The 26,327-nt window shown below is 38.2% G+C and overlaps 2 protein-coding genes across 2 annotated transcripts in view; one reads left to right on the top strand and one right to left on the bottom strand.

Annotated features, from left to right (window-relative positions):
- NF1 (neurofibromin 1) overlaps positions 1–26,327 on the bottom strand; it is a 261,002-nt gene that overhangs the window by 76,210 nt on the left and 158,465 nt on the right. The gene's annotated exons all lie outside the window — the stretch shown is intronic.
- Positions 1,489–2,811, top strand: OMG (oligodendrocyte myelin glycoprotein; the record flags this gene model as incomplete). Its single annotated transcript, XM_080827298.1, has 1 exon — positions 1,489–2,811. The coding sequence occupies one exon, from the start codon at positions 1,489–1,491 to the stop codon at positions 2,809–2,811; it is 1,323 nt and encodes a 440-aa protein (XP_080683424.1).

Raw genomic sequence — 26,327 nt, 5'->3', positions numbered from 1 at the left:
CTCGAAGAGCTGATTATACGTAATAATCACCATGTTGGGGGAGCACATGAAAATGAAACAGATTGTATTATGTTATTCTGAAAAGTGACATGACAATCGAACCATTTTAGAACAACATGAAAAGGCAGGAGTTAAAAATAGTTAAATGAACATCTTAGAAAAACCATCCACAGGGAAGGTCAAATTCATTTTCAACATTTTTTAATGTGTAAAAAGAATAAAGAGTAGAGGCTTTAAAAAGAACCACAAATTCTTCATGAGGCAATGTTCGAATGTAGAACATCAGCTCAGACAGATACACAAAAATGAGAAAGGGCCAGGTCTAAGGTACACGAAGCACTATATCCTATAGCAAATCAGAGATCCATAGGAATGCTCAATACCATAAATTTAAAAAAAAAATGGGGGTCCATTTTGTTGCGTGTGCACCTCTTGCAATAGATTCGAGTCAGCGCCAATGACAGCTCTGCAGTCCTCCTCTGTGGTACTGATCAGGTGGTTGCAGAGCTTCAGCTCCCAGCAACACAATGCAGCTGAGCAGGCAAGCACAGCCCACAGCCAGAAGCGGTTCCCACTCTCCAGAACAAGGCGACCTTTAAGCTTAAGTTTCCCGGAGAAAATGAGATGCTGCTGCTGAAGACGACACTATGGTAAGCTGTTATTTAGATCAGTAAAAGACTGACTTTGGGAATTTTTTCCCCCTTTTTTTAAAAGAAAAAGTCAATGTGAGGACTGAATATATATTCAGAAGCAAGTGCATGCACCAGAAATTTGCTGCAGTGTCAGTAGAGGGGTTTCTTTTTAATATTCATTCACTTTGTGAATGTCCACACTGCTTTCTTTTAGCATCGGCACTGAAATATACAGAAAAAATCACTATAAAATGTGAGGTTTAAGGGTATGGTGTTGGTCTGAATTTTTCAGGTGCCTTAAAATGTTTTACGAAGATATATTTATCCTAAAAAGGCAAAGATGAATTTTAAAGCATCGTTTTAATATCTAAATAAAATCTTACTCTACATACACATTGACTATTACATTACTGCAGAGATTTAAAAAAAGAAAAAAAAACAAAACAGACTCGACAGCCATTTTTTCCTATCTGAGTAAGAAAGGATATTATCAAAAATAGTAATAGCATAAGATTCTGACTCTGTATTTGAAGAGAATGCCATTTTGTAATGTAAAGGCTCTAGGAACATAAATTAAGAAAGACTATGGTAAAAGAAGGGAGAAGAGAAGGGTGAAAATGCAGAAGCAAGTAGGGGGAGAGAGTCCCTCTCTACCACATAGCCCCAATTGAAGGATTAAGCATTTGGACTATAAATGAAGGGGAGCTTTGTTAGTTTAATCACTGGAACAATTATAAAAGGACTCAACAACAAGGAGGTTTATTGAAAATTTTGCCTAATGCTAACTGACCCATGCAGATGCCTAATTGTGTTTGCATATTAAAAGAAGGGTGTATCTGTTTGTTTCCAGGCTTTGATGGAATATCAGATACTGAAAATGTCTCCCAGCTTGTTCATCCTTCTGTTTCTCACACCTGGTATTTTATGCAGTTGTCCTCTCCAATGTATATGCACAGAGAGGCACAGGCATGTGGACTGTTCAGGCAGAAACTTGACTACATTACCATCTGGACTGCAAGAGAATATTATCCATTTAAATCTGTCTTATAACCATTTTACTGATCTTCATAACCAGTTAACCCAATACACCAATCTGAGGACCCTGGACATTTCAAACAACAGGCTCGAAAGCCTGCCTGCTCAGTTACCTCGGTCCCTCTGGAACATGTCTGCAGCTAACAACAACATTAAACTGCTTGACAAATCTGATACTGCTTATCAGTGGAACCTTAAATTTCTGGATGTTTCTAAGAATATGCTGGAAAAGGTTGTCCTCATTAAAAATACACTAAGAAGTCTTGAGGTTCTCAACCTCAGTAGTAACAAACTTTGGACAGTTCCAACCAATATGCCCTCCAAACTACATATCGTGGACCTGTCTAACAATTCCTTGACACAAATCCTTCCAGGAACATTAATAAACCTGACCAATCTCACACATCTTTACCTGCACAATAATAAGTTCACATTCATTCCAGATCAAGCTTTTGACCAACTCTTTCAGTTGCAAGAGATAACCCTTTACAATAACAGGTGGTTGTGTGACCACAAACAAAACATTACTTACTTACTGAAGTGGACGATGGAAACAAAAGCCCATGTGATAGGGACTCCCTGTTCTAGCCAAATATCATCTCTGAAGGAACATAACATATATCCCACACCTCCTGGATTTACCTCAAGCTTGTTCACTGTAAGTGGGATGCAGACAGTGGACACCATTAACTCTCTGAGTATGGTTACTCAACCCAAAGTGACCAAAACACCCAAACAATATCGAACAAAGGAAACAACGTTTGGTGCCACTCTAAGCAAAGACACCACCTTTGCTAGCACTGACAAGGCTTTTGTGCCCTACCCAGAAGAGACATCCATAGAAACCATCAGTTCACATGAAGCAGCAGCTGCAACTCTAACTATTCATCTCCAAGATGGAATGGTTACAAACACAAGCCTCCCTAGCTCTACAAAATCATCCCCAACACCCATGACCCTAAGCATTACTAGTGGCATGCCAAATAATTTCTCTGAAATGCCTCAACAAAGCACAACCCTTAACTTACGGAGGGAAGAGACAACCACAAATGTAAAGACTCGCTTACCTTCTGTGGCAAGTGCTTGGAAAGTAAATGCTTCATTTCTCTTAATGCTCAATGCTGTGGTCATGCTGGCTGTTTGAGGGTCTGCATTTTTTGAAACTAATGAAAGAACTCTTCCCTGATGTACAGTTGGGAAAATATGCCCCTATCTAACCAGTGATTCAAGCTATATAAGTATTCAAGAAAGCCAGTCTTACATTTCTGACTCTGATGTAATGAAGTAACTTGTCTTAAATAAAAGAAGTGCACAATGTCTTGGTACTCGCTGCTATTTTACTGTCTTAATTAAGTAAAACTAATGAGTTTCCTTCTTTTTAATGAAATGTTTTCTTTTTAAGGCTTCAATTTATTGCACAAGATATAAAGCATCTAAACTTTAATATGTATTTTATGTATGTTTACACTGTCAAACACCTGGGAAAAAAAAATAAAAGGTCTATGCTCATAACTGTGTCATTTGGCTTTCTAGTCATACCAACTTAATCTATTGAGTAGAGTCAAAATGACCTAACCATTTCTGTTCTGGGGTACCCTGGTAAAGTCTTTATGGTAAATGACATGTTGGAGGTATCCAAGGATTTTGTCACTGAAGTATAACCGTGGTTACCCCCCCATGAATGGTTATGCCACATCATTATGTTACACACAAGCCATAATTGTTTCAAATCTAAATGATGTCCTGCTTCTGAGGAACTCTTGGCTACTTTACAGATTATATAATGGACAAAAGCTCTTCAAAAAGCTAGAAGACACTAGGCTTTGCATTTTAATAAGGAAAGTTTAATGGCTTTGTTTTTTGCATTTAAGAGAAGTATTGGAAACACAATAAAAAGTCTGCCTTTAAAGACATGTAAAGGAACAGTTTTAGAGTATATTTAACTGACCATTTATTAATGGAGAATTTAAATATTTACACAATTAAATGTCTTCTATATATAGGAGAGGGAAATTTATCTTTTGCACATCAGAATCTGACTTAACTAAATTAAAAATAAGATTCGTTTCAGAATAAAATCCTAGGGGTGTAAGAAACATGGGCAGTAGTAAGGAAGAGACAGGAAAAGGAAAGGAAAATGGAAAAAAAGGATGGGATTCATCTCTACAACCAGGCAATGAGCCCAATAAAACACACAAAAGGACTAAGGCTGGGCATAGGACAGATCTTAACACTCCACATCAAACTGCACTGGGACACAACTAGAAGAAAATGGAGAATTTCCCACAAGTATAAAAGTAAGCCACCTTATGAATTAGAGACAAACATAATAGCCAAGAGTCAGGAAAAGAAGCTCTGAAACAAGGCTAGATTAAAATGCAAGAAAGCATAACTGAAGCAGGTGGGCCACAAATGAGGTATTTAATTTGTGAGACACAAGGAAGAATCTATTTCAAGCCATTCCTAGGGTTGGGAGAGAGTCCAGAAAGAAACTTTTATGCTCCTTCCTAAGACATTTTAAAATAAGATAAGACTTCTTTCTAGGTCTGGGAACATTTCTATTCAGAGAGAGAGAAAAGAAATAACCCTCTAATGTGTGTGTGTGTGTGTGTGTGTGTGTGTGTGTGTGTTTAAAGGACCAGGCTCATGGAAAAATTACTGTTAAATTTCAATAGAGCAATTCCTTTCCTGTACCGTGGCTCTTGAACATATCTCTGCCCCAGCAAACCTAACTTACTATGTCAGGGAATTTCACCACAAAGAAAGGGGGTTATTTGAAAAAGTCCCCTAAATGATTTTAAAATTCACTAGCTTTCCAAATGGGCAAGCTGTTCCCATTACCTCCCAATCACTGATTTAGTATCTTCACCAGAGATGATAAAGACTAATTGCCCAGATATTTCCTATGCTACCTCAAACATGTCTTGTTTCAAAAAACACACATCCTGAGCTTCACAACAAGTAGGTGTCTTTCACTGAAGGTGCCAAATATATGTCATATATATATATATACACACACACACCATGTGGAAAAGTGACAAGAAGATGAAATTATGGGTAATGGCATAAGTAGCACCTATGGATTATGCCAATCTTACTGATTTGTCTGGAAAATGCAGAGGAAAAAACTCAGTAAATTTACAAGTATAAAGCAAGTCAACTACACAGACTCTAAGTACTTAGAAAGAAGTTATTACCTAGCCTTAAAGTAATCACATAAACTTCCTTCTAAGGAAATTGTGTTCTTATCATTATTAATGGAGGAGGGCTCATTATTTGCCACTAAGACAAGAACTACTGTATTACTGGGCTTCATAAACATTTCAAAACGCGTTAGTCCTCTCAAGCTCGTAAGATATGTATCCATCCATCCATCCATCCACCCCTGAGGCTCTGTTCTATTTTACAGTAACTTTTGTTTCTCACCAGTCAAGAGGATCCAAATAAGAGCACAAATGACAAAGCAAATGCAGTAAGGGATAAAGTATCAGTGAAGAGTGTGTGCTCTGATGTCTAAGTCTAGGCCTAAATCCTGCCTGTCTTTTCTCAGCTGTACCATTCTGGACAAGATACCACTTCTCTTGGTCAATTTCCTCATGCCTCAAATAGCCCAGCAGAACTTACTCACAGTTTTTCTCTTGAGGATCACATGGTGTAATTCACAGGGAGCCTTAACGCAGTGTCATGGCCCCCGACACTCTACATGCAGTAATGTTGCTGCTGCTATTGTTCAGATTATTATCACACGTGTACGTCCAAACCTACTGCTTTGAGAAATTCATGCACGTAGAAACACTCAAGCTCTCCACCCTATCAGCAGTAAAATGAAAGGATGTGTGCGCTTCAGTCTCCGCTCTCCACCCTCCAGAATTCAGGTTCAGATGTTAGTGGAATAGGGAGCCAGAAGAAAGCCAGAGAAACATTTATTATCACAGCAGAATGAGAAGACATCTTTGGCTCAACTGAAAGATCACAAGTATGTGCTATTCAATTCTTCCATAACAATGCTCTGGAGTAGCAGCAAGTTCTTTCAATGGACACCAAAAATGTCACATGAAAGTCAACCCCAAGTCTTTTGTAAGATTATTCCTTGTGAAATACATTTTAAGAACTAGATAAACAATGATACCATGCATTGTAAACCACCAGCCAACATCACGGTTGAAAGTGAAAAGTTAGATTTCTATTAAAATTAGAATCAAAACAATAATGCCAATTATCACCAATATTTTCAACAGTATTTGGGAAATTCCAGAATAGGAACAACAGATACAATTATACGGAAATAAGAAACAAAATTATTATTAAGAGACTGAAATAACTGCCTATCTCAAGGATTCCTCGGGAATGCCTTCAAAAGAATAACCTTAAATAACTAATGAAAAAAATATGGAACCACGAATGACTTTCTCATATACAGGCAACAAATAATTAGAAAATTCCAGGAAGAAGATACTGCCCATGGCAGCAACAAAAAATCCAATCTACAATGCCAAGAAATAACATTCATATGAAATATGCAGGACCCAAATGGGGAAAAGCTAAAAAACATTAATGAGAGGTATTAACCGAGACTTGATGGAGATGATAAAGATTTCTCCATTCATCTATTCTTTCAGTCAACAGACATTTATTCAGCACCTGGAATGTGCCAGACATCAAGGCTAAGTACAGAAGACACACCTTGAGTGATACTGCAAAGATGAGATTATTTCCAGTATAATTCATTGAGTAAACCAACTATGACAAATATCTCAATGAAATTCTTTTTGGAACAAGAAATAAAACACTTAAATTCATCTGGGAATGAATGAATGAATGAATAGAAAAAAGAAGTAGTAGAGTTACCTTACACTTTCTCTAGAGGAAAACACATCTCAGCTCTAATAATTAAGATAGAACGGTAAGGTCCTAAAAATAAAAAGGAAGATATCCATAGCATAGAAATGAAAATGCAACCAGAGCATACTGCACAGGAGAATTCCATTTCCTCAGAGAGTAGTTGTGAGGAGGAGTGAGGACAAAATGAGATAATTCACGCAACATGCTCAGAATAGTGCATGCCACATGATAAATTCCTAAACATTATTAACATGGAGGGGGAAAAATATCACAAATCCCATGGCAAGGGTAAGACTTAATAAAGAATGGTGGGGAAACTGAACACAGCCCAATTTAACATTCACTTCATGTGATAACCTATATAGTGAACTAAAAAAGACATTTTAAAAAAGGAAGTCTTAAAACCATCACAGGATTTACACATATTTATAAATCTCTGGGTGACTTTTTTAAAAATTAGAAATAGAAAAAAAAATCACAAAGAAATCATCAATAGTTTTGTCTATACAGAACTCCCAAATTTCTTTATGCTGAAACGATGAGCCTAATAAAAACAAAGAGAATACCATAAAGAAGTTTGCTAACCAAAAGCTCACAAAATTGATTAAAAAAATACTTACATTCCCAATGGATAAATGGGCAAAGGACATAAACAGAACATTTAAAAGACAGGAAGCATGGTGATGGATAAGTATCTGGGAATATGGCCCACCACATAATAACTGAGAAATAAAAATAAAGTATGATACCATTCTCATTAGTAATTTGCAAGCAACTTTTAATAAATAAAATTTAAGGCTGGGGAAGACATCATGAAATAGCTACATTCACATACTGGTACAAATCCTTTGGACAGCAATTGGCAACTGTGACGAGAAAACAGCTATTTTAGGTCGCTGCCTAGGTATTCTGCAGTATGACAACCCTGCACAAACCCTGAGTCTGGACATTTAGATAAGGACCTGAGCTTGGGATTTCTACCACAAGTTCCTGCTTTGCTTTTCCTGGGGCACATTTTTAAATAACTGCTTAGAGATGAGCCCATTAAAATTTTAGTGACCATCACCCCAACCACCTTATAAGTAATAGGTGCTTGCTACCCCGTGCTCCGTGCTTTATTTTCTGCTCACTGGTAACCCGGAATGGAAGACTGCCCCTCCTCCAGGTCACTGTGCATCCTCCCCCACCCCATATTTCTGGGATCCATAAGTAATAAATCTTGTGACTTCCTTTGAGTGAGTGTATTGAAACAAACAAATCAAAACAACCCCAGGGTTTTCACTTCCCCAAAGCAGAAGCCCAGATGCTGAGGGACCTCCCTGCCAACCCTGTTGTAGGGGGTTTGTGCCTCCTCATTCAACAGCTCATAACCTGCATACTTTTTTTTTTTTTAAATAATCCATTCTCCTCCCTTTTTAGCTGAAATACAGTTGACATACAATGTTATATTAGTTTCAGGTGTACAACATAGTGATTTGACAATTCTAAGTGTAGTCACCATACAATGTTATTACAATATTATATAATATTATTACAATATTATTAACCGTATTTCCTCTGCTGTACTTTATATCTCCAGGACTTATTTATTTTATGCCTGGAAGTTTATGCCTCTTACTCCCCTTCACCTATTTCACCTGTCTCCTCACTCACCTACCCTCTGGCAGTTTGTTCTCTGTATTTGAGTCTGTTAGTCTGTTGATTGTTGTTTTCCAGATTCCACATCATTAAATCATATGCTATCTGACTTTCTCTGTCTGACTTATTTCACTTAGCATAATACCCTCCAGGTCCATCCAAGTTGTAAGAAATAGCGAGACTTCATTCTTTTTTATGGCTGAGTAATCTTTCACCATATACATATATATATACTACATTGTCTTTATCTATTCATCTATCAATGGACACTTGGGTTGCTTACACTTTGACTTTGTAAATAATGCTGCAATAAACATGGGGGTGCATATAGCTTTTCAAATTAGTGTTTTTGTTTTCTTTGGGCAAATACTCATTATGGTACTATCTGCATATTCTTAATTTAATACACCCACTATGGGCAGTGATCAAAAACCTAAAATATTTTAACCTATAACCTAGTAAATTCTAGGTAAACTCCTTCTGACAGCAAAAAAAAAATGGAAACAATACTAAATATTTACCATTAGGGCATGAGGTAAGTAAATCATGATCCACTGACCAGAGTATTGTGTCTAATAAAAATATTTATTAGAGTTTTTTAAAGTTTGAAAGGTGGAAAATGCAAAAACTAGGAAGATAAGCAAAAATAATCAGATATAAACATAAATATAGAACTATGTATTAAAAACAACAAAAAAGAGAAATATACCAAAATGCTGATACTGTATACCAAGTATGTTTTATTACCTACTTTGTCCTTGAGAAATGTCAAGAGATACAAGAAAAGAACTACCTGTCCACAAGATCTAGGTTGAGCAGGAAAACAAGAAAATGAGACGATGAAAAATGAACTGTGAATAGGTAAGGGTAGCCAACAAACTAGAGGGTATCACGAAGTAAAGATCAGAGATGGCGAAGTATAATCAGAATTCTTGGAAGCACCTATACAGGAATACCTCCCTTTTTTTTTTTTTTATAAAGATTTTATTTAGGTACTTGAGAGAGAGAGAGAGACAGAGGGAGAAGCAGACTCCCTGCTGAGCAGGGAGCCCGATGTGGGACTCGATCCTGGGACTCCAGGATCATGACCTGAGCCAAAGGCAGTCACTTAACCAACTGCCTTTGGCACCCCCAGGCACCCCCAGGCATACCTTCTTTTATTGGGCTTCACTTACGGCTCTTTGTAGATAGTGTGTTTTCTACAAATTGAAGGTTTGTTGCCACCCTGCACTGAACAAGTCTATTTGTGCCATTTTTTTCTACGGTGTTTGCTCACTTTTGTGTCTCAAACATTTTGGTAATTCTCCAAATATTTCTAACTTTTTCATTATCATTATGTTAGTTATATGGTGATCAGTGATCAGTGATGTTTGATGTTACTACTACAATTGTTTTGGGGTGCCAAGATCTGCCCCCATACAAGATGGTGAGTAAGTAAATGTGTATGTTCTGATTGCTCCACTGACCAGCCGCCCTCCCCAAACCCCACTTCACATCTCTCTTCCTCCCCTCCAACCTCCCTATTCCCTGAGACACAACAGTCTTGAAATCAGGGCCGTGAATGACCCTACAATGGCTACTAAGGGTTCAAGTGAAAGGAAAAGTTGCACGTCTCTCACTTTAAATCAAAAGCTAAGAGCACCTGGGTAGTTCAGTCTGTTAAGTGACCAACTCTTGATCTCAGTTCAGGTCAGATCTCTGTCCTGAGACTGAGCCTCGCATTGCACTTTGTGCTCAGTGGGGAATCTGCTTGAGATACTTTCTTTCTGACCCTCCCCCGGTTCATGCACACACACGCATGTGCTCTCTCACTCATTCTCTCTCCAAAATGAATAAATAAATCTTAAAAAAAAATAAATCGAAAGCTAGCGATGACCACGCTCAGTGAGGAAGGCATGTTGGAAGTCAAGGTTAGGCCAAAAGCTAAGCCCTTTGTGCCAAACGGCTAGCCAAATTGTGAATGCAAAGGAAAAGTTCTTGAAGCTACATCAGTGAACACACAAATGATAAGAGAGCAAAACAGCCTGATTGCTGACATGGAGAAAGTTTTCAGGGTCCGAACAGAAGATGAGGCCAGCCACAACATTCCCGGAAGCCAAAGCCTAATCTAGAGCAAGGCCCCAACTCTCTTCGGTTCTGTGAAGGTTGAGAGAGGGAGGAAGCTGCAGAAGAAAAGTCTGAAGCTGGCGGAGGTTAGTTCATGAGGTTTAAGAAAAGAAGCATTTTCCGTAACAGAGAAGCAACAAGAGGAAGCAGCAGGTGCTGAGGCAGAAGCTGCAGCAAGATCTCCAGGAGATCCAGCTCAGATCCTTCATGACGGCAGCCATGCCAAACCGCAGGTTTTCAGCGTAGACAAAACAGCCGTCTATCGGAAGACAACATCATCTAGGACTTTCATAGCTAGAAAGAAACCGATTCATAGCTTCAAAGCTTCAAAGGACAGGCTGATCCTCTTGTTAGGGACTAATGCAGCAGGTGACCTGAAGTTGAAGCCAATGCTCATTTATAAAACTGAAAATCCTAGGGCACTTAAGAATTATGCTAAATCTACTCTGCCTGTGCTCTACAAATGGAACAACAAAGCCTGAATATCAGCACATCTGTTTACAACATGGTTTTACTGAATATTTTAAGCCCACTGTTGAGACCTGTTACTCAGAGAAAAGATTCCTTTCAAAATATGAATGCTTACTGACAATGCACCTGGTCACCCAAGAGCTGTCATGGAGATGGACAACGAGAGTAAAGCTGTTTTCATGGCTGCTAACAACATCCATTCTACAGCCTATAGATCAAAAAGTGATTGTGACTCTCAAGTCTTACTAAATAAATACATTTTATAAGACTACAGCTGCCACAGATACTGATTTCTCTGATGGAACCAGATGAAGTAAATTAAAAATTTCTGGAAAGGAGATACCATTCTAGAAGCCATTAAAAACATTTGTGAAAGAGGTCAAAATATCAAGATGAACAGAAGTTTTGGGGGAAGTTGATTTATTTTAAGATTTTATTATTTATCTGAGAGAGAGCGAGCACAAGCAGGGGGAGGAGCAGAGGCAGAGGGAAAAGCAGACACCCCACTGAACAGGGAGCCCGATGTGGGACTTGATCCCAGAACCCTAGGATCATGACCTGAGATGAAGGCAGCTTCATGATGACTGTAGGGATTTTAAGACATTGGTGGAAGAAGTAACTGCAGATGTGGTAAAGTAACAAGAAAATAGGATTAGATTAGAAGTGAAGCCTGAAGATGTGACTGAATTGCTGAAATCTCATGTAAAACCTGAAGAGATGAGGAGCTGCTTCTGATGGATGAACAAAGAAAGTGGTTTCTTGAGCTGGAATCTATTCCTGGTAAAGATGCCATGGAAATTGTTGAAATAACAACAAAAGACTTAGAATATGACATACACTTACTTGAAAAAGCAACAGCAGGGTTTCAGAGGACTGACTTCAATTTTGAAAGAAGTTCCACCATGAGTAAAATGTTACTGAACAGCATCATATGCTACAGAGAAATCATTCCTGAAAGGGAGTCAATCAGTGCATGGAACTTCATTGTTGCCTTGTCTTAATTGCCAAGGCCACCTCCACTTCAGCAACCAGTACCTTGACTGGTCAGCAGCCATTACACCAAGGCAAGAGCTTTTACAAGCAAGAAGATTACAACTTGCTGAAAGCTCAAATGATTAGCGTTTTCAGCATAAAGTATCATCAGTAGAGGTATGTACACTGTTATTTTAGACATGCTGTTGCACACTTAACGGACTATAGTACAGGGTAAACATCACTTTTACATTCAGTGGGAAACCAAAAATTCATTGGATTCACTTTACGGTGATGTTTGCTTCATTGTGGTGGTCCCAAGCTGAACCTGCAGCTTCTCCAAGGTTGGCCTACACACTTTATGAGCTACCGCTAGCTCCACATGGCCAGTTGCAGTGAGGAGTGCTCCCCCAACAAATCTAACCAGATGAGCTCTTTTCTCTCCTCCAGACAAACAAAACCCCCCAGAACATTCGTAATTTCCAAGCCTCAGAATACAGTCTAAACTCAAATATGGTTAAACTTAAATATGGTTTAATTATGGTCAGGTGCTTGCCTCCCATTATAGTAAGTAGCATCTTCAAACCTTCCAGCTCCATCATTGTATAGTTCAAGCAAAATGTCTTTCTGTCTCTGGTTCACCATGCTCTTTCTTGCCACCTGGCTTTCAGAGATACTGCATGTCCTCTGCAGTGTATTACTTTCCCTCTTCTTCCCTTGGCAAACTCTTATTCATCCTTTTGAATTTAGTTTAGGTATCACTCCCTCCTACGAATTTTTTGACCATTTGATCTGAATTTATAAATAAAGATGAAAGATACATAACTGGTGGGCTAACAACAACTTACTTAAGACAGACCAAATCAAACCTCTGAAAGTCTTATTCTACAATCTAATTTCTTCCATCAGGTCAAGTAATAGCTTCAGAGTCCAGAAAAAGGAGAGATCGAAAAGAAGTTATGAATGAAGGAAGGGGTGCTTTGGTGGCTCAGTTGGTTTAAGCCTCCAACTCTTGGTTGCGACTCAGGTCATGATCAAGGTCATGGAATCGAGCCCCATGTTGGGCTCCAAGCTCAGTGGGGAGTCTGCATGAGATTCTCTCTCTCCCTCCGCCCTGCACCCCCCCCCAAAGTAAATAAAATCTTAAAAAAAAAAAGAATGAAGGAAGATTTGGCTGGTGGCTACTTATAAGAAATTAGCTCTGCGCAAGTATGAGTTACCTATGGAACAATTCCAGAGAAATGTTAATTCTGATACCTGTGAACAACTTAGTACCAGCAGATTGCTTGAGGGAAACCAGTCAGGAAAACAGAAACAAATGCCACCTCAATTGTTAACGTATTAAGCAGATTAGTTTGCTTCACACTTTGGAAAGTGTTGTGCAAAGTGAGGTTTTAAAGAAGCTTAACTTAAGAAAAAAAATGCCATTTTAGCTCAAAGCCCCAACTCCATTAAACATGTTTAGGAACTGGTAGAGACATTTGCTCAATACCCCTATCTATCCTTTCTATAAATCGTGGCCTGATACTATGAATCTGTTGGAAGTTATTGATATGATCGAAGCACAAAAACTAAACACACATACACACACACGCACGTGCACACACAGAGTTAAAAGAATGAACTATATAGTTCTTTTCTGATCAAAACAGTGTTCTAAATGTACTTAAAGCACATGGCAGTTTAAAAGTACATGAGAGGTTTTCTCATCTACAGTCTGTGTTATTATCTTGGGCAAGTGATTCAATGGGTCTTCTGGTAAAAATCTAGTCAAGAACATGTATTCCATATAGGTATTTTAAAGAATACACTAAATCATGTTTATTAAAGCTACTTTTTTTTTTTTTTAAAGATTACTGTTGTCCCTTGTTTAAGAGATTCCTGGGCAATCACCAAGATCAGAAATGGAACCCAGAATGGTACCTAATTCCCCATGTATGGTAGTTAGACCTCAAATAATGAGTTTACAAGGTTTGCTATTTATTTGTCCCATAGGAAATGCGATTTAGCAGTTAAAAAATAAAATCAGATATCTGAATAATTCACATATATATCTCATGGCCAAGTATCACATAAATCTGATGAAATATTCAATACCAAGAAACATAGTTCTTTACTTTGAGACTTTGTTGCCCATAGTCACCATTTAAACAAACAGAACACTCTGGGCTGAAGGAATTGAAATGCCTGTCAAATCCTTGCTTCAACAGAAAATAAACTAAGATTGAATGCTTTTCTTGAGGAAGAAAAAAAACAAAGTATCAGTAAGGGAAAACAAAGATGTCATCACCACAATAACCACCAGGAAGGCCCTCGTTTGCCAAACAAAGCCTCAGCAACCGCTCCTGCGTGTAAGACATCATGTAATGTAAGAGTAACTGGCACACGGCCACATCCATTTACCAGTCCGACTACTCAGAAAGCAGATATTCAGCTGTAGTTCCTCATACTGATGACAAATAGGCAAAGAAACATTTAACAATGCCATCCATTGATAAGTTCTAATATTTCCTCATAGTGTGGCTTTTCTACAATGATTACATGAAATCTTTCTTGCTTTAACTAAGTATATACTTGGATGAAGTGCTAGAAGTCTCTTGCCCTGACTCTAAGTTAAAAAAACAATAAAAGCTGCAGGACAGTATAACTTAGAGGCACTGTAAAGTTTCTTTAAAGCACATGTAAATTAATCAAAGCACCAAAGAGTCACCTGAAACTAGTAAAACATCTTCAGACATTAAGTATGAGTTGACTATAAACTGATTTTAATTTTTTAAAAAATATTTTTATTTATTTGACAGAGATCACAAGTAGGCAAAGAGGCAGGCAGAGAGAGAGAGAGAGAGGAGGAAGCAGGCTCCTCGAGGAGCAGAGAGCCCAATGAGGGGCTTGATCCCAGGACCCTGGGATCATGACCTGAGCCGAAGGCAGAGGCTTTAACCCACTGAGCCACCCAGGTACCCCCTGATTTTAATTTTTAATATAAATGTCACACATGATGCAAGTATTACTAAGGGCCAGTTTGTAAGTCACGTAAGAAAAAACTCATTTTAAACAAAAAATAGTATTACTAAGCTTACATTTTGTCTTAACAAAAAAATTTCAAGTATGAAGATTTTCCTGCCATATCTAAATAGACTTCAGACTTGGACAGTCCTTCCAAAAACGATTTCCTTTAAATGTTGTGCTCAAAGGCAGCAGGATTTGAAGTTTATCACGTCCAACAGGGACTCTTCTGAAAGGAACAATAGTCACTTGGATGTATTTACTCTTAATTGCTGGTTTTAGAATTTTTCCATGTTGTTTTATATATTCAAAGCTCTTCAGGACATCTTGGGATTATTTCCTTTCAAGGATCACATACTTACACTAAAGGAGGTGAGCCACAATTCATAAAACAACAACAACTGGTGGGGTGCATGGATGGCACGGTCAGTTAAGTGTCAGACTCTTGATTTTGGCTCAGGTCAGTGATCTCAGGGTCCTAAGACTGAGCTCCGCATCAGGCTCTGTGCTTCCCATGGAGTCTGTGGGAGATTCTTTCTCTCCATTTTCCTCTGTCCCTCCCACCCCTTTGTGCCACTCTTGCTCGCTCTAATAAATAAAATGTTAAAAAAAAATAGTTTTTTTTCTCATAGCAATACATAGATTGTAGCCACTAACCATATTATTTTATAGCACATGTCAAGTCACAACTACCAGATTATTCAGAATCAATCATTAAATCATCTTTGATGAGTAAACCAAAGCCTTGTTTCACTAACACCCAAGGTCACTATACTTCTATAAACCAAGTAGGCAGAAAACAAAACCACTCGAGAAATCTTTTGGCTCAATTCAGAACTCCAATTCTAATTGCTATTATTAAATCAAGTCTTCTTCCCTCAAATTATAGTCATGTGTGTCTATAATTTAAACTGATAATTAGTCTTAATACTATCACTGAATGATTAAATATAGATAACAATTAAAAGCTAGGTTCATTTATTAAGTATTCTATGAATTACCATATACTCTGCTACATTCTCTGTTTCTAGATAAAGACATCTAGACCGAGGAGCTAAAAGTCCAAGAGGAAAACAGAAAATTTATATTCCATACACCCTTAGCTTCACTGCGGCATTACTTAAAATAGTCAAAGGGAACCTGGGTGGTTCAGTCGGTTAAGCATCCGATTCTTGATTTCGGCTCAACTCATGATCTCAGGGTCATGGGAAGGAGTCCCGTGTTGGGAATCTGTGCTCAGTGGGGAGTCTGCTTAGGATTCTCTCTCTCTTTCCCTCTCCCTCTGTCTCTCCTCCTGTGCATGTGCACACACACACACACACACTCACTCTCTCTCAAATGAAGATGTCTTTAAAAAAATAAAAATAAAAAATTAAATAGCCAAGACATGGAAGCAAGTTAAGTGTCCACTGATGAAATGGATTAAGAAAATGTCTCACACACACACACACACACACACACACACAGAATATTATTCAGGTATAAAAAAGAAGTATATCTTACCATTTATACCATGGATGGACACTGATGGCATTACGCTAGGAGAAATAAATTAGAGAAAGCCAAATACTGTATGATTTCATTTACACGTGAATTTTAAAAAAACAAAAAAGTGAACTCACAGATACATAGAAGAGATTGGTGTTGCCAGAGGCAAGGGTTGGGGGTGGGTGGGTGAAATGGGAGAAGGTAGTCAAAAGGTACAAACTTCAAGTTATAAAATAAGTAATTCCTTGGGGATGTAATGTACAGCATGGTGACCATAATTAATAATACTGTATTAAATATTTCAAAGTTGCTAAGAGTAGATCTTAAAAATTCTCACAAGAAAAAAATTTTATGACTATGCGTGTGATGGATATTAAATGGATTTATTGTGATATGGATAATGGATTATTGTGATAATCATTTTGCAATATATATACAACTACTGAATCATTTTATTGTACACCTGAAACTAATAAAAGGTTATCTGTCAATTATGTTTCAATTAAAAAAGGAAAAATTATATTCTAACATCATCATTGTTAAACAGTAATAGAATATGCAATGGTTTAGTAAGGAGGTATCTTGCCAAAATTTGCCTTAAAAAGACAGAGGAGAACAAATGTTGGATGAGGCAGTGGAGAAATTTAAATTTTTGTACACTGCTGGTGGAAATGTAAAATGATAAACTTGTTTTGTAAAACAGTTTGGCAAACCCTCAAAAGGTTAAACATCAAGTTATAATTCTACTCCAAAGATACATACCTAAGAAAGTAAAATACATATATCCAGACAAAAACTTATATATGAATATCTATAGCAGCATTATTGATAATAGCAAAAAATGGAAACAATATCCATGACCAGATGAATGGGTTAACAAGATATGGTATGTGCATGCAATGGAATATTATTCAGCTATAAAAAGGAATAAAGTAATGATAACATGCTACAACTTCCATGAACCCTGAAAAAACTGTGTAAACTAAAAGAAGCCAGTCACAAAAGAGCACACACTGTATGAGTCCCTGAAGAGGCAAATCCATAGAGGTATGGATGCCAGGGACTAGGAAGTGTGAATGGAGTCAGAAAAAAGAATAACTAATGAGTATGGGGTTTTTTTGGGGGGGGTGATTAAATGTCTAACTTAGACATAACTGCACAACTCAGAAAATATACTAAAAACTACTGAACTGTATATTTTTTAAAAAAAGTAAATTTTAAAATACATGAATTTGATCTCACTAAAGCTATTATTATTATTATTTTTTTTAAACTTGCCTAGAGGAATAATGGGTCAGGTTACTGAGATGGGTCTTGAATCCACAGTAGGAGTTTGCTCTACGTTAAAGGAAGGGCATCAGGGTGGCTCATTCATTGAGCATCTGCCTTCAGCTCAGGTCATGATCCCAGGGTCCTGGGATTGAGCCCCACATTGGGCACCCTGCTCAGCGGGAAGCCTGCTTCTCCTTCTCCTGCTCCCCCTGCTTGTGTTCCCTCTCTCACTGTCTCTCCCTCCCGTGTCAATTAAATAAATAAATAAATAAAATCTTTAAAACAAAACAAAACAAAAAAACGAAGGGCATCCAAGACCAATGGTAAGATGGTCAGTGCTGCTGAAGCTCAAGGCTAGGCCTTATAATACAAGGTCTCAACCATCCTTCTATAGATGTTACTACACACTGTGATGGCTAGTCTTCTGTTATTAAACTTAAATGACCAACTGAAACAAATGGTTTTAGGACTTTTTGACACTGTAAAAGTAATGTACAGAATGCTCATTTGGCATTACCAAAGGTGGTATATAAATGCCTTACATATGAAAACTTAGCTAACAGGATCACATAAAAGGTTTTATCTGGAAGTAACATGGTCATATTTTAGAGAGATCATTCTGGTGGTAATGTGGAAAATGGAGGGGATGGGGTAATAGCCTGGTGACAAGGAATCCAATTAGGAAGTTGTTGTAATAGCTTAGACCAGAGATGAGCAAATCGTGGTCCACCAGCAATATACTGCCTACACGCCACTTGTGGCCTGTTTTTGCAGGGCCTGCAAACTAAGAATGGCTCTAACATTTTGTGTGTGGTGTGTGTGTGTATACACACATATATGTATATATATATGAACATACAATGTATGTGTATGTATATGTGTATGGGTGGGTGGGTGGGTGGGTGTGTATACACACACCCACCCACCCATCCACACACACACATAAACATATAATATATTATTTGTCCGAGGGGTACAGGTCTGTGACTCATCAGGCTTACACATTTCACAGCACTCGCCATAGGCTCTAACATTTTTAAAAAGCTGTTCAAAACAAAGTAATTCCCCTCCCCCAAGAAAAAGAAAGAACGAACTAAAAAATCTTTCTGGTTTGTAAAGCCCAAAATATTTACTGTGTGGTCTTTCACCAAAAATGTTTGCTAACCTCAGCTTTGACAACTGATTAAACTGTAAACAGAGTTTAAAATATGAGGATAAAGCATAAAAAAATTTCTGAAGCAAAATCAGTAAGACTTAATGACTGATCAGTTATATGTGGTTAGGAGCAGGTAGAAGTGAAGACTGATGTTAAGACTTCCATTCAGAGCTCAAAGAAGATGGAGATACCATAACCCAAAGGAAGGAAAGAGAAAGAAAGAGAATCTCTCCTAAAAACTAAATTACTTTTTCCCATTGGAAATAAATAAGAATAAATTAAAATAAAATAAGAAAAAAATAAGAATAAATGATAACAAGCCAAAATTAGATAACAGACTTACAGTATTATAAAATTAGGAAACAACTTATTCAAAGACAGACATTTGCCTTTGGAACATGTATTTTGCAACTAAGGGGAAATGTGTTATTTTTTCCTGTTAGATTTCTAAAACAAAAAGGCTGGTATTTTACCACAGAAGAGAAAAGTGCTTAAGTACAATTCTAAAAGGTATCACATTCAAGTCTAACATAACAATATCCTGCTTATGCGTATTTGCACATCCACTTTCTCAGGGGGCTCACAAATGGTTTCTTTACAAGTAACTGTCCACAATGAAAGCCACTTGTGGGGCGCCTGGGTGACTCAGTGGGTTAAAGCCTCTGCCTTCGGCTTGGGTCGTGGTCTCGGGGTCCTGGGATCAAGTCCCACATCGGGCTCACTGCTCAGTGGGGAGCCTGCTTCTCTCTCTCTCTGCCTGCCTCTCTGCCTACTTGAGATCTCTCTCTCTATCAAATAAATAAATAAAATCTTAAAAAAAAGAAAAAAGAAAGCCACTTGTGCTACACACTCCTGAAATGTTTTAAATGTTCTACTTTCAAATACAGGTAAAAGCACACCAGTAGCATGACAAAAACGCCAATCCCGAACACCCTAACTGCTTTCTGAACTAACCAAACATACGTAACTTCCAAAATGTTCAATGTTTAAGCAACATAAGGCACAGGAGCAGTAAGTGTCCATGGCATTGTACTTATAGGTTATCTTTTAAAAAGCAAAAAGTTCTTCCATTGCCAAAAGTGTTTGCGTAACTGCCACCCAAGAAAACTTTTAAGTGTCCTATTTGTGAGACAAAAATCCAAAGACCAAAGAGAAAAGTTATGGATGGGAAGACAGAGCCTAATTGTTTCTAGAATAACATACTCAAATTGCTTGAAATTCTCAAGAAATTGCTACATAAAATTTATGAACATTGAGATGATTTTATAAATAAACACTTTTCTCCATTTTTTAAGAGTTCTGAAAGAATATGTGAAGGTAGAAAGTTCTAGAAACACCAAAAAAAAAAAAGTAGGCCAATTCAAGGTAATATAAGTATGTAAAGGAAGATATTGCTCTTATAATTGCTTACTAGTTCTAAAGCGCCAGCATTAAGTATGAGAAATTTAAATTTCCCAGAAAAAAATTAACAACATAATTGCTATTCTTACATCAATTCTGGCTACTATTTGCCCAATGCTTATTATATGCTGGGCACTGTATTGAATGCCATTCAAATATTATCACAATTAATACTCACAATAAACCTATAAACTTGGCACAGACCCCAAAATCCTTCATCTGAAACCCCTGGGACAAGACATACTTCCGAATTTAGAGTTGTTCAGATTCTGAGGAAGACAATACAGTGCACATATTGTTTATAGTAGTTTGGGTTCTGGCAGGAAACAGATGGCACACTCACACTGAGCTATTGGAGAATATGTATTAAGGAGGGGGAAGGGTTTAGTATAAGAGAGATAGGAAAACTATAAAAGACAATGAGAGAGTAGACCTGAAGGAGCAGGGCAAGGAGCAGTTACCAGACACCAGACACAGAGAACGCTGCCTGACAAAAACTGTTATCTTCACAGAGGGATGCAGTCAACCCACAGTGACCTTGCAGGAATACATTATTCCCAACAGGTCACCTGGAAATGAATGAGGAAAGCAGCTCAATGCTATCTTCCACACTGGGCAGCCTCTCAGGGGACAACAGAGTGGAGAGGTAGAGGGAGTGGATCTGAAGAGGCAAAGGCAAATTATCCAGCGCACAAGTATATCAGTCAGCACGAACTTCTGTCAGAATGCCAAAATAACCCTCAACAAAAGACAACAGAGGTTTATTTCTCACTTGTATCATGTCATCCAGCAGTTCAATCACATCTAAGACCCCCATTCTGAACCCTCTGTTTCTAGTGGGTTCTGACATGAGAACAAGATGAAGAATGGTGAGAAGGCCTGGAAGGGAGACACATAAGGGGAATCTATATTCTGTTGACCAGGGCACAGTCACATAGTACCACCTGACTACAAAGATGCTTGGAGTGGTATGGTAACGTACCCGGAAGGAACAGAAGAAACACAAATATAAGTACTAGTCGTATTGTGTATTACATAATCCACACTAAGTGGGACAAATATAGTTAGTACTAGTAACAATAATGAAAAGCCTCACACCAGTGCAGGTTAGAAGTGTCTATCAAGTAAGTTTTGTTACCAAACTTTTTTTTTTTTTTGGCAAAACTTTACATTTTCAGAGGATTTGGGATCTCAGAACTGCAGGTAAAGCTATTATGAATGTGCACTATGATCCACATTATACAAATATTAAAAAACTCTCTCAAACAGCAGTCAGAAAATAGAGATGGGACTTCAACTGAGACCTGTGACTGGCAAACTTACACTTGGGAAAACAGCAAATGACCAGGTGGCTCTTATTATTTTCGACATCATTAATGATATCAGCCCTTGGACATGACAAAACAAAGGAGATACCGCCATATAGTCCAATGTTCATTGTGTCCTGTTCTGTCCCACCACTCACTGTGCTAGCAGGTAGAGGGGATACAAAGAGTAAGAGGTAATGCCAGACGATGAAACACCAGAATATGGTGGAAGAAAGATTTAGGATACACCTACGATAAAAAGCAGACTCTGATCAGTGCTCCAAAAGTCTGAAGTCTTAAAATGACTGATTCTGAAGTGTAGAATTAGGGAAAGCTCACATAAAAGGCACCACCATTAGAGTTAGAGCTGGAAAGAAGCACAAAATTCTGAACGAGGAAGAAGTACTTTGGGCAGACAGGGAAGGCTGTGCAAATGAACAGAGGCAGGAGGTATTTAAAGGCCTAAATAATGGATGGTAAATGATTTTTGTTTAGGAGCATCGGAGTGCTGGAGAGTTCAGAATTTTAAATTTTACTTAGTTATCATCACAAGGCCCGGGCAGCTTAAGATTAGTAAGAAAAAGAAGGTAATGAGGAGTCCAAGGTTGGAGAGCCATTTTGCTAGGTGGTGATGCAATTAACTGAGAAGACTGAGAAGAAACTATCTGGGTTCGAAACTGGGAAAGGGAAAAGTTTTGAATTTTAAATTTTAAATAAGTTGAGACTGAAGTGTTTGAAGAATCACTAGGAGTTACTAGCGCATTACCTGAGTATTCTGGTTTATAAAATTCTACTCCGTTGCTAAGAGGTTTTTTATGTTGACTTCTAGGTCTAACACACTAACCTCCAATTAAGTGAGGTTCTCTGTTATATGTACCATATAAATAAGATGTAGCAAGCACTGTTCTATTAATTCAGGAGAAATACAAATCCTTATAGCAAAGTAAAACAAGTGAGGAACATGTACCGACTTGTACTTCTGCCATTTATGGAGCAATTTCCTAGTATGTCAACACCACCGTTCACAGCCCTGCAATTTTTAAAGAGTGCTGGCCAATGTGATGAAAACATTAGCACAATACAACCAAACTCTTCCCTGTATGCTAGTTATCAAGGAAAAGAAGTAATCAAAAGACAAAATTCCTTTAAAGAATATACTTACTGTGCTTCAATGTGGGTGGTTTAATCTACATATAAAAACTTTGTTGGGGGGCACCTGGGTGGCTCAGTGGGTTAAGGCCACTGCCTTCGGCTCGGGTCATAATCCCAGGGTCCTGGGATCGAGCCCCACATCGGGCTCTCTGCTCAGCGGGAAGCCTGCTTCCCCCTCTGTCTCTCTGCCTGCCTCTCTGCCTACTTGTGATTACTGTCTGTTAAATAAACAGATAAAATCTTTAAAAAACAAACAAACAAACAAACAAAAACTTTGTTGGGAGGGGTGCCTACATGGCTCAGTTGGTTGGGCAACCAACTTTTTTTTTTTTTTTAAGATTTTATTTATTTATTTGACAGACAGAAATCACAAGCAGGCAGAGAGGCAGGCAGAGAGAGGGGGGAAGCAGGCTCCCCGCTGAGCAGAGAGCTCTATGCGGGGCTCGATCCCAGTACCCTGAGCCGAAGGCAGAGGCTTAACCCACTGAGCAACCCAGGTGCCTCCCCAACTCCTGATTTCAGCTCAGGTCATGATCTCAGAGTGGTGGGACTGAGCCCTGAATCAGGCTCTGCGATCAGCATTGAGTCCTCTTGGCTCTTTGTCTCATTCTCTCTCTCTCTCTCTAAAATAAATAAATCTTTAACCAAAAACAAAAATAAAAAACTTTGTTGGGCACCTGGCTGGCCTAGTCACAAGGCAGGAGACTGTTGATCTCAGGGTTGTGAGTTCAAACCCCACACTGGGTGTGGAGTCTACTTTAAAAAAAAAAAAATTACTTAAAAACAACTTTGCTAATGCAGTATGACAGTATCACTTTCATATGCGATCTTTTTCTTTGTTTTATATTAATAAAGTTTAACTTCTTCTCTAATAGGTTTCTTTAATTATGTATTGTTAAATGCCTGGAATGCTATATTCCCAAATTTTTAATACTTCAAAATAACCATGGTCAGAAACGACCAATAAACGTATTTACAAGATCTTCAAGAAAAATAAAGACACCTATCTCTAGTATACTTACTTGATTGTAAGTCATGATAATCACAGCACGCAAAATAACATATTCCTCTAGTCAGGCCAGTGAAGAAACTATGTAATGAATACACAGATAAGAGGAGTGAGAAAAGATATATTCACTGGATTCCTTAAGCAAGTAGAGGGACACCTGGGTGGCTCAGTTAAGCATCTGCCCTCGGCTCAGGTCATGAACGGAGGGTCTTGGGATCTAGTCCCGCATCAGACTCCTTGCTCAGAGGGTGGCCTGCTTCTCCTTCTCCCTCTGCCTGCCGGTTGCCCTGTGTGTGCTCTCTCTGACAAACAAATAAATGAAATCTTTAAAAAAAAAAAGCATGTAGATTTTGGAAAGACCTTATTTGCCTTCCTTGATCTCTGCCAAGGTCCATCTGTTTACACCAGTTGTTTGGAAAACACCCAATAGGAGATTTTCAAAGAGTAAATGGCAGGTCAAGTTCAGAACACGTGACTTCCTCACTAATTATATTTATTTTTGTTTTTTTTTTTTTTTTTTTTTTTTTTTTAATTTTTTATTTATTTTCAGCGTAACAGTATTCATTGTTTTTTCACCACACCCAGTGCTCCATGCAATCTGTGCCCTCCCTAATACCCACCACCTGGTTCCCCCACCCTCCCACCCCGCCCCTTCAAAACCCTCATATATTTAAAGAGCATAGAGCAGAAGTTAAGATTCCCCACAAGACACTGAAGAAAGCTCGAGTTCATAATCCTCAAAGAAAAAACATCAAAAGGTAATATTAATTTGAAATTTTCTGAATTACATATTAGAACCAAATGTAAATTAGAGTTCTAAAATTGAAGTGTGAGCTTTAAGTTAAAAAAAAAAAAAAAAGAATATTTAACCATGACCAACATGCACTAACTGTATTATCTCAGATGTGGCAACCTATTAGATTTGAATGTAAGATAAAAGAAAATTAGGGGTGCCTGGGTGGCTCAGTTGTTAAATGGCTGCCTTCAGCTCTGGTCATGATTCTGAGGTCCTGGGACTGAGCCCCGTATGGGCCTCTCTGCTCAGTGGGAAGCCTGCTTCTCCCTTTCCTACTCCCCCTGCTTGTGTTCCCTCTCTCGCTGTGTCTGTCAAATAAATAAATAAAATCTTAAAAAAATAAAAATTAGCCTTACTTTAAAAATGGTTTACTATTGAACTTTTGGTCTTTGTCTATTCTATACTTTCACATTCCAGATCTAATAACAAATTCTGGACTAAGAGTCAGACTCAAGTTCTAGTTCTGGTCATTTTTAGATATACATCCACAAGCAATTTATGCCCTTTGTCTGAGCCCATCTGTAAAATGAAGGAACGGATATTGATCCCTCTAAATTTCCCTCTATCTTAAAAACTATGATATTGTTGTTTTGTTTTTTTAAAGATTTTACTTATTTATTTGAGAGAGAGCACAAGTAGGGGGACCAGCAGAGGGAGAGGGAGAAGCAGGTTCCCCCATTAGCAGGGAGCCCAACACAGAGCTCAATCCAGGACCCCAGGGGGTCCTGGGATTGACCTGAGCCAAAGACAAGACACTTAATCGACTGAGCCACTCAGGCGCCCCAAAAACTATGAAACTGTTAAACCAAAGACTGGCATTTCCCCCGGGCTGGAAGGAGGTTTCCTTCAGTTTCCCCCCTTTTAAAAAAAGCTGGTTCTTAGATTTGTGTTCAAAGTGTCAGTAAATTTCTATAATTGTTCTGAAACAGGAAAATGATGTTCAAGCTATCATTCATCAGTCTGTTCCTCCTGTTTGTCACTAACACTTTGGGGATAACTACGGAACTGATGACCTCAGGGTCTACAACAGACTCAAGTCCCAGGAAGAGCCTGAATTCTATGACAACCCCAAGTTCCAAGACAACTCTGAATGCCAACACAAATTTGAGTTTCAAGACAACTTTAAATCTCCATACAACCTCAAAAGCCAAGACAACTTCAAACCTCCCAATGATCTCAAATACGAAGATGGCCTCAAATGCCAAGACAACTCAGATAACAACAGTGAGCCCAAAGACAGTCATGACCAGAAATGGGAAGACTACAAAAAGTGGTAGCACAACACTGAATCCAATGGTCAACATTCACTTTCTTCTCTACATACTATGCTTGCTGTTCTGTGTGTGCTCAGGCTGAAGTGGACTTGAATGGTCTGCACTCCTAGCTCAGTTCATTACTATCTGCTGAATTACAACAAGCACACTAAGAAAACCAAATTTATTTCAGTTTATTTCTTAGGAAATTATCATTATTCTAGCTTAATTAAGTTGTAAATTTTCATTGTGTAAGTTTAATTATTACCTCAATATAATGCTTTCCTTCCTTATAAATGCCAAAACAAGCAAAATACTACACATTTGCCTTTTAAATGTTTGCAAAATTGAACAGAAACTCAGATTTTTACATTAAAAGTTTAAGAAATTATGTTGGTATGTTTAACCAAAGTACACCTGTGTGTGAGAGAGGGGGATAGGAGATGGGGAATGAAGACTGGTGTGTGTTATGTTTGTACTGTTTTATTTTTTATTAAATAGACAAATGCTAATCTTTTTATTTTTTTTTAAGATGTGTTAGTTTATTTTAGAAAGAGAGAGCACACAAGTGGGAGGGGCAGAGGGAGAGAGAGAATCTCAGACTCTGCAATGAGCTTGACTCCACAACACTGAGATCATGATCTGAGCCAAAACCAAGAGTTGGACACTCAACTGACTGTGCCACCCAGGCACCCCAGTAAGTGGACATCTTAAAGGAAATACTACAGTACTGCACAAAACAATACACCTATCTGTGTCACCACACTTCATGAAGATGAAATAGTAATATG

Source organism: Martes martes, assembly GCF_963455335.1.
Source record: "Martes martes genome assembly, chromosome: 16".
In the NCBI taxonomy this organism is placed as follows: Eukaryota; Metazoa; Chordata; class Mammalia; order Carnivora; family Mustelidae; genus Martes; species Martes martes.
The sequence above is the reverse complement of the archived record's forward strand: the minus strand, read 5'-3'. Positions and strand labels throughout refer to the sequence as shown.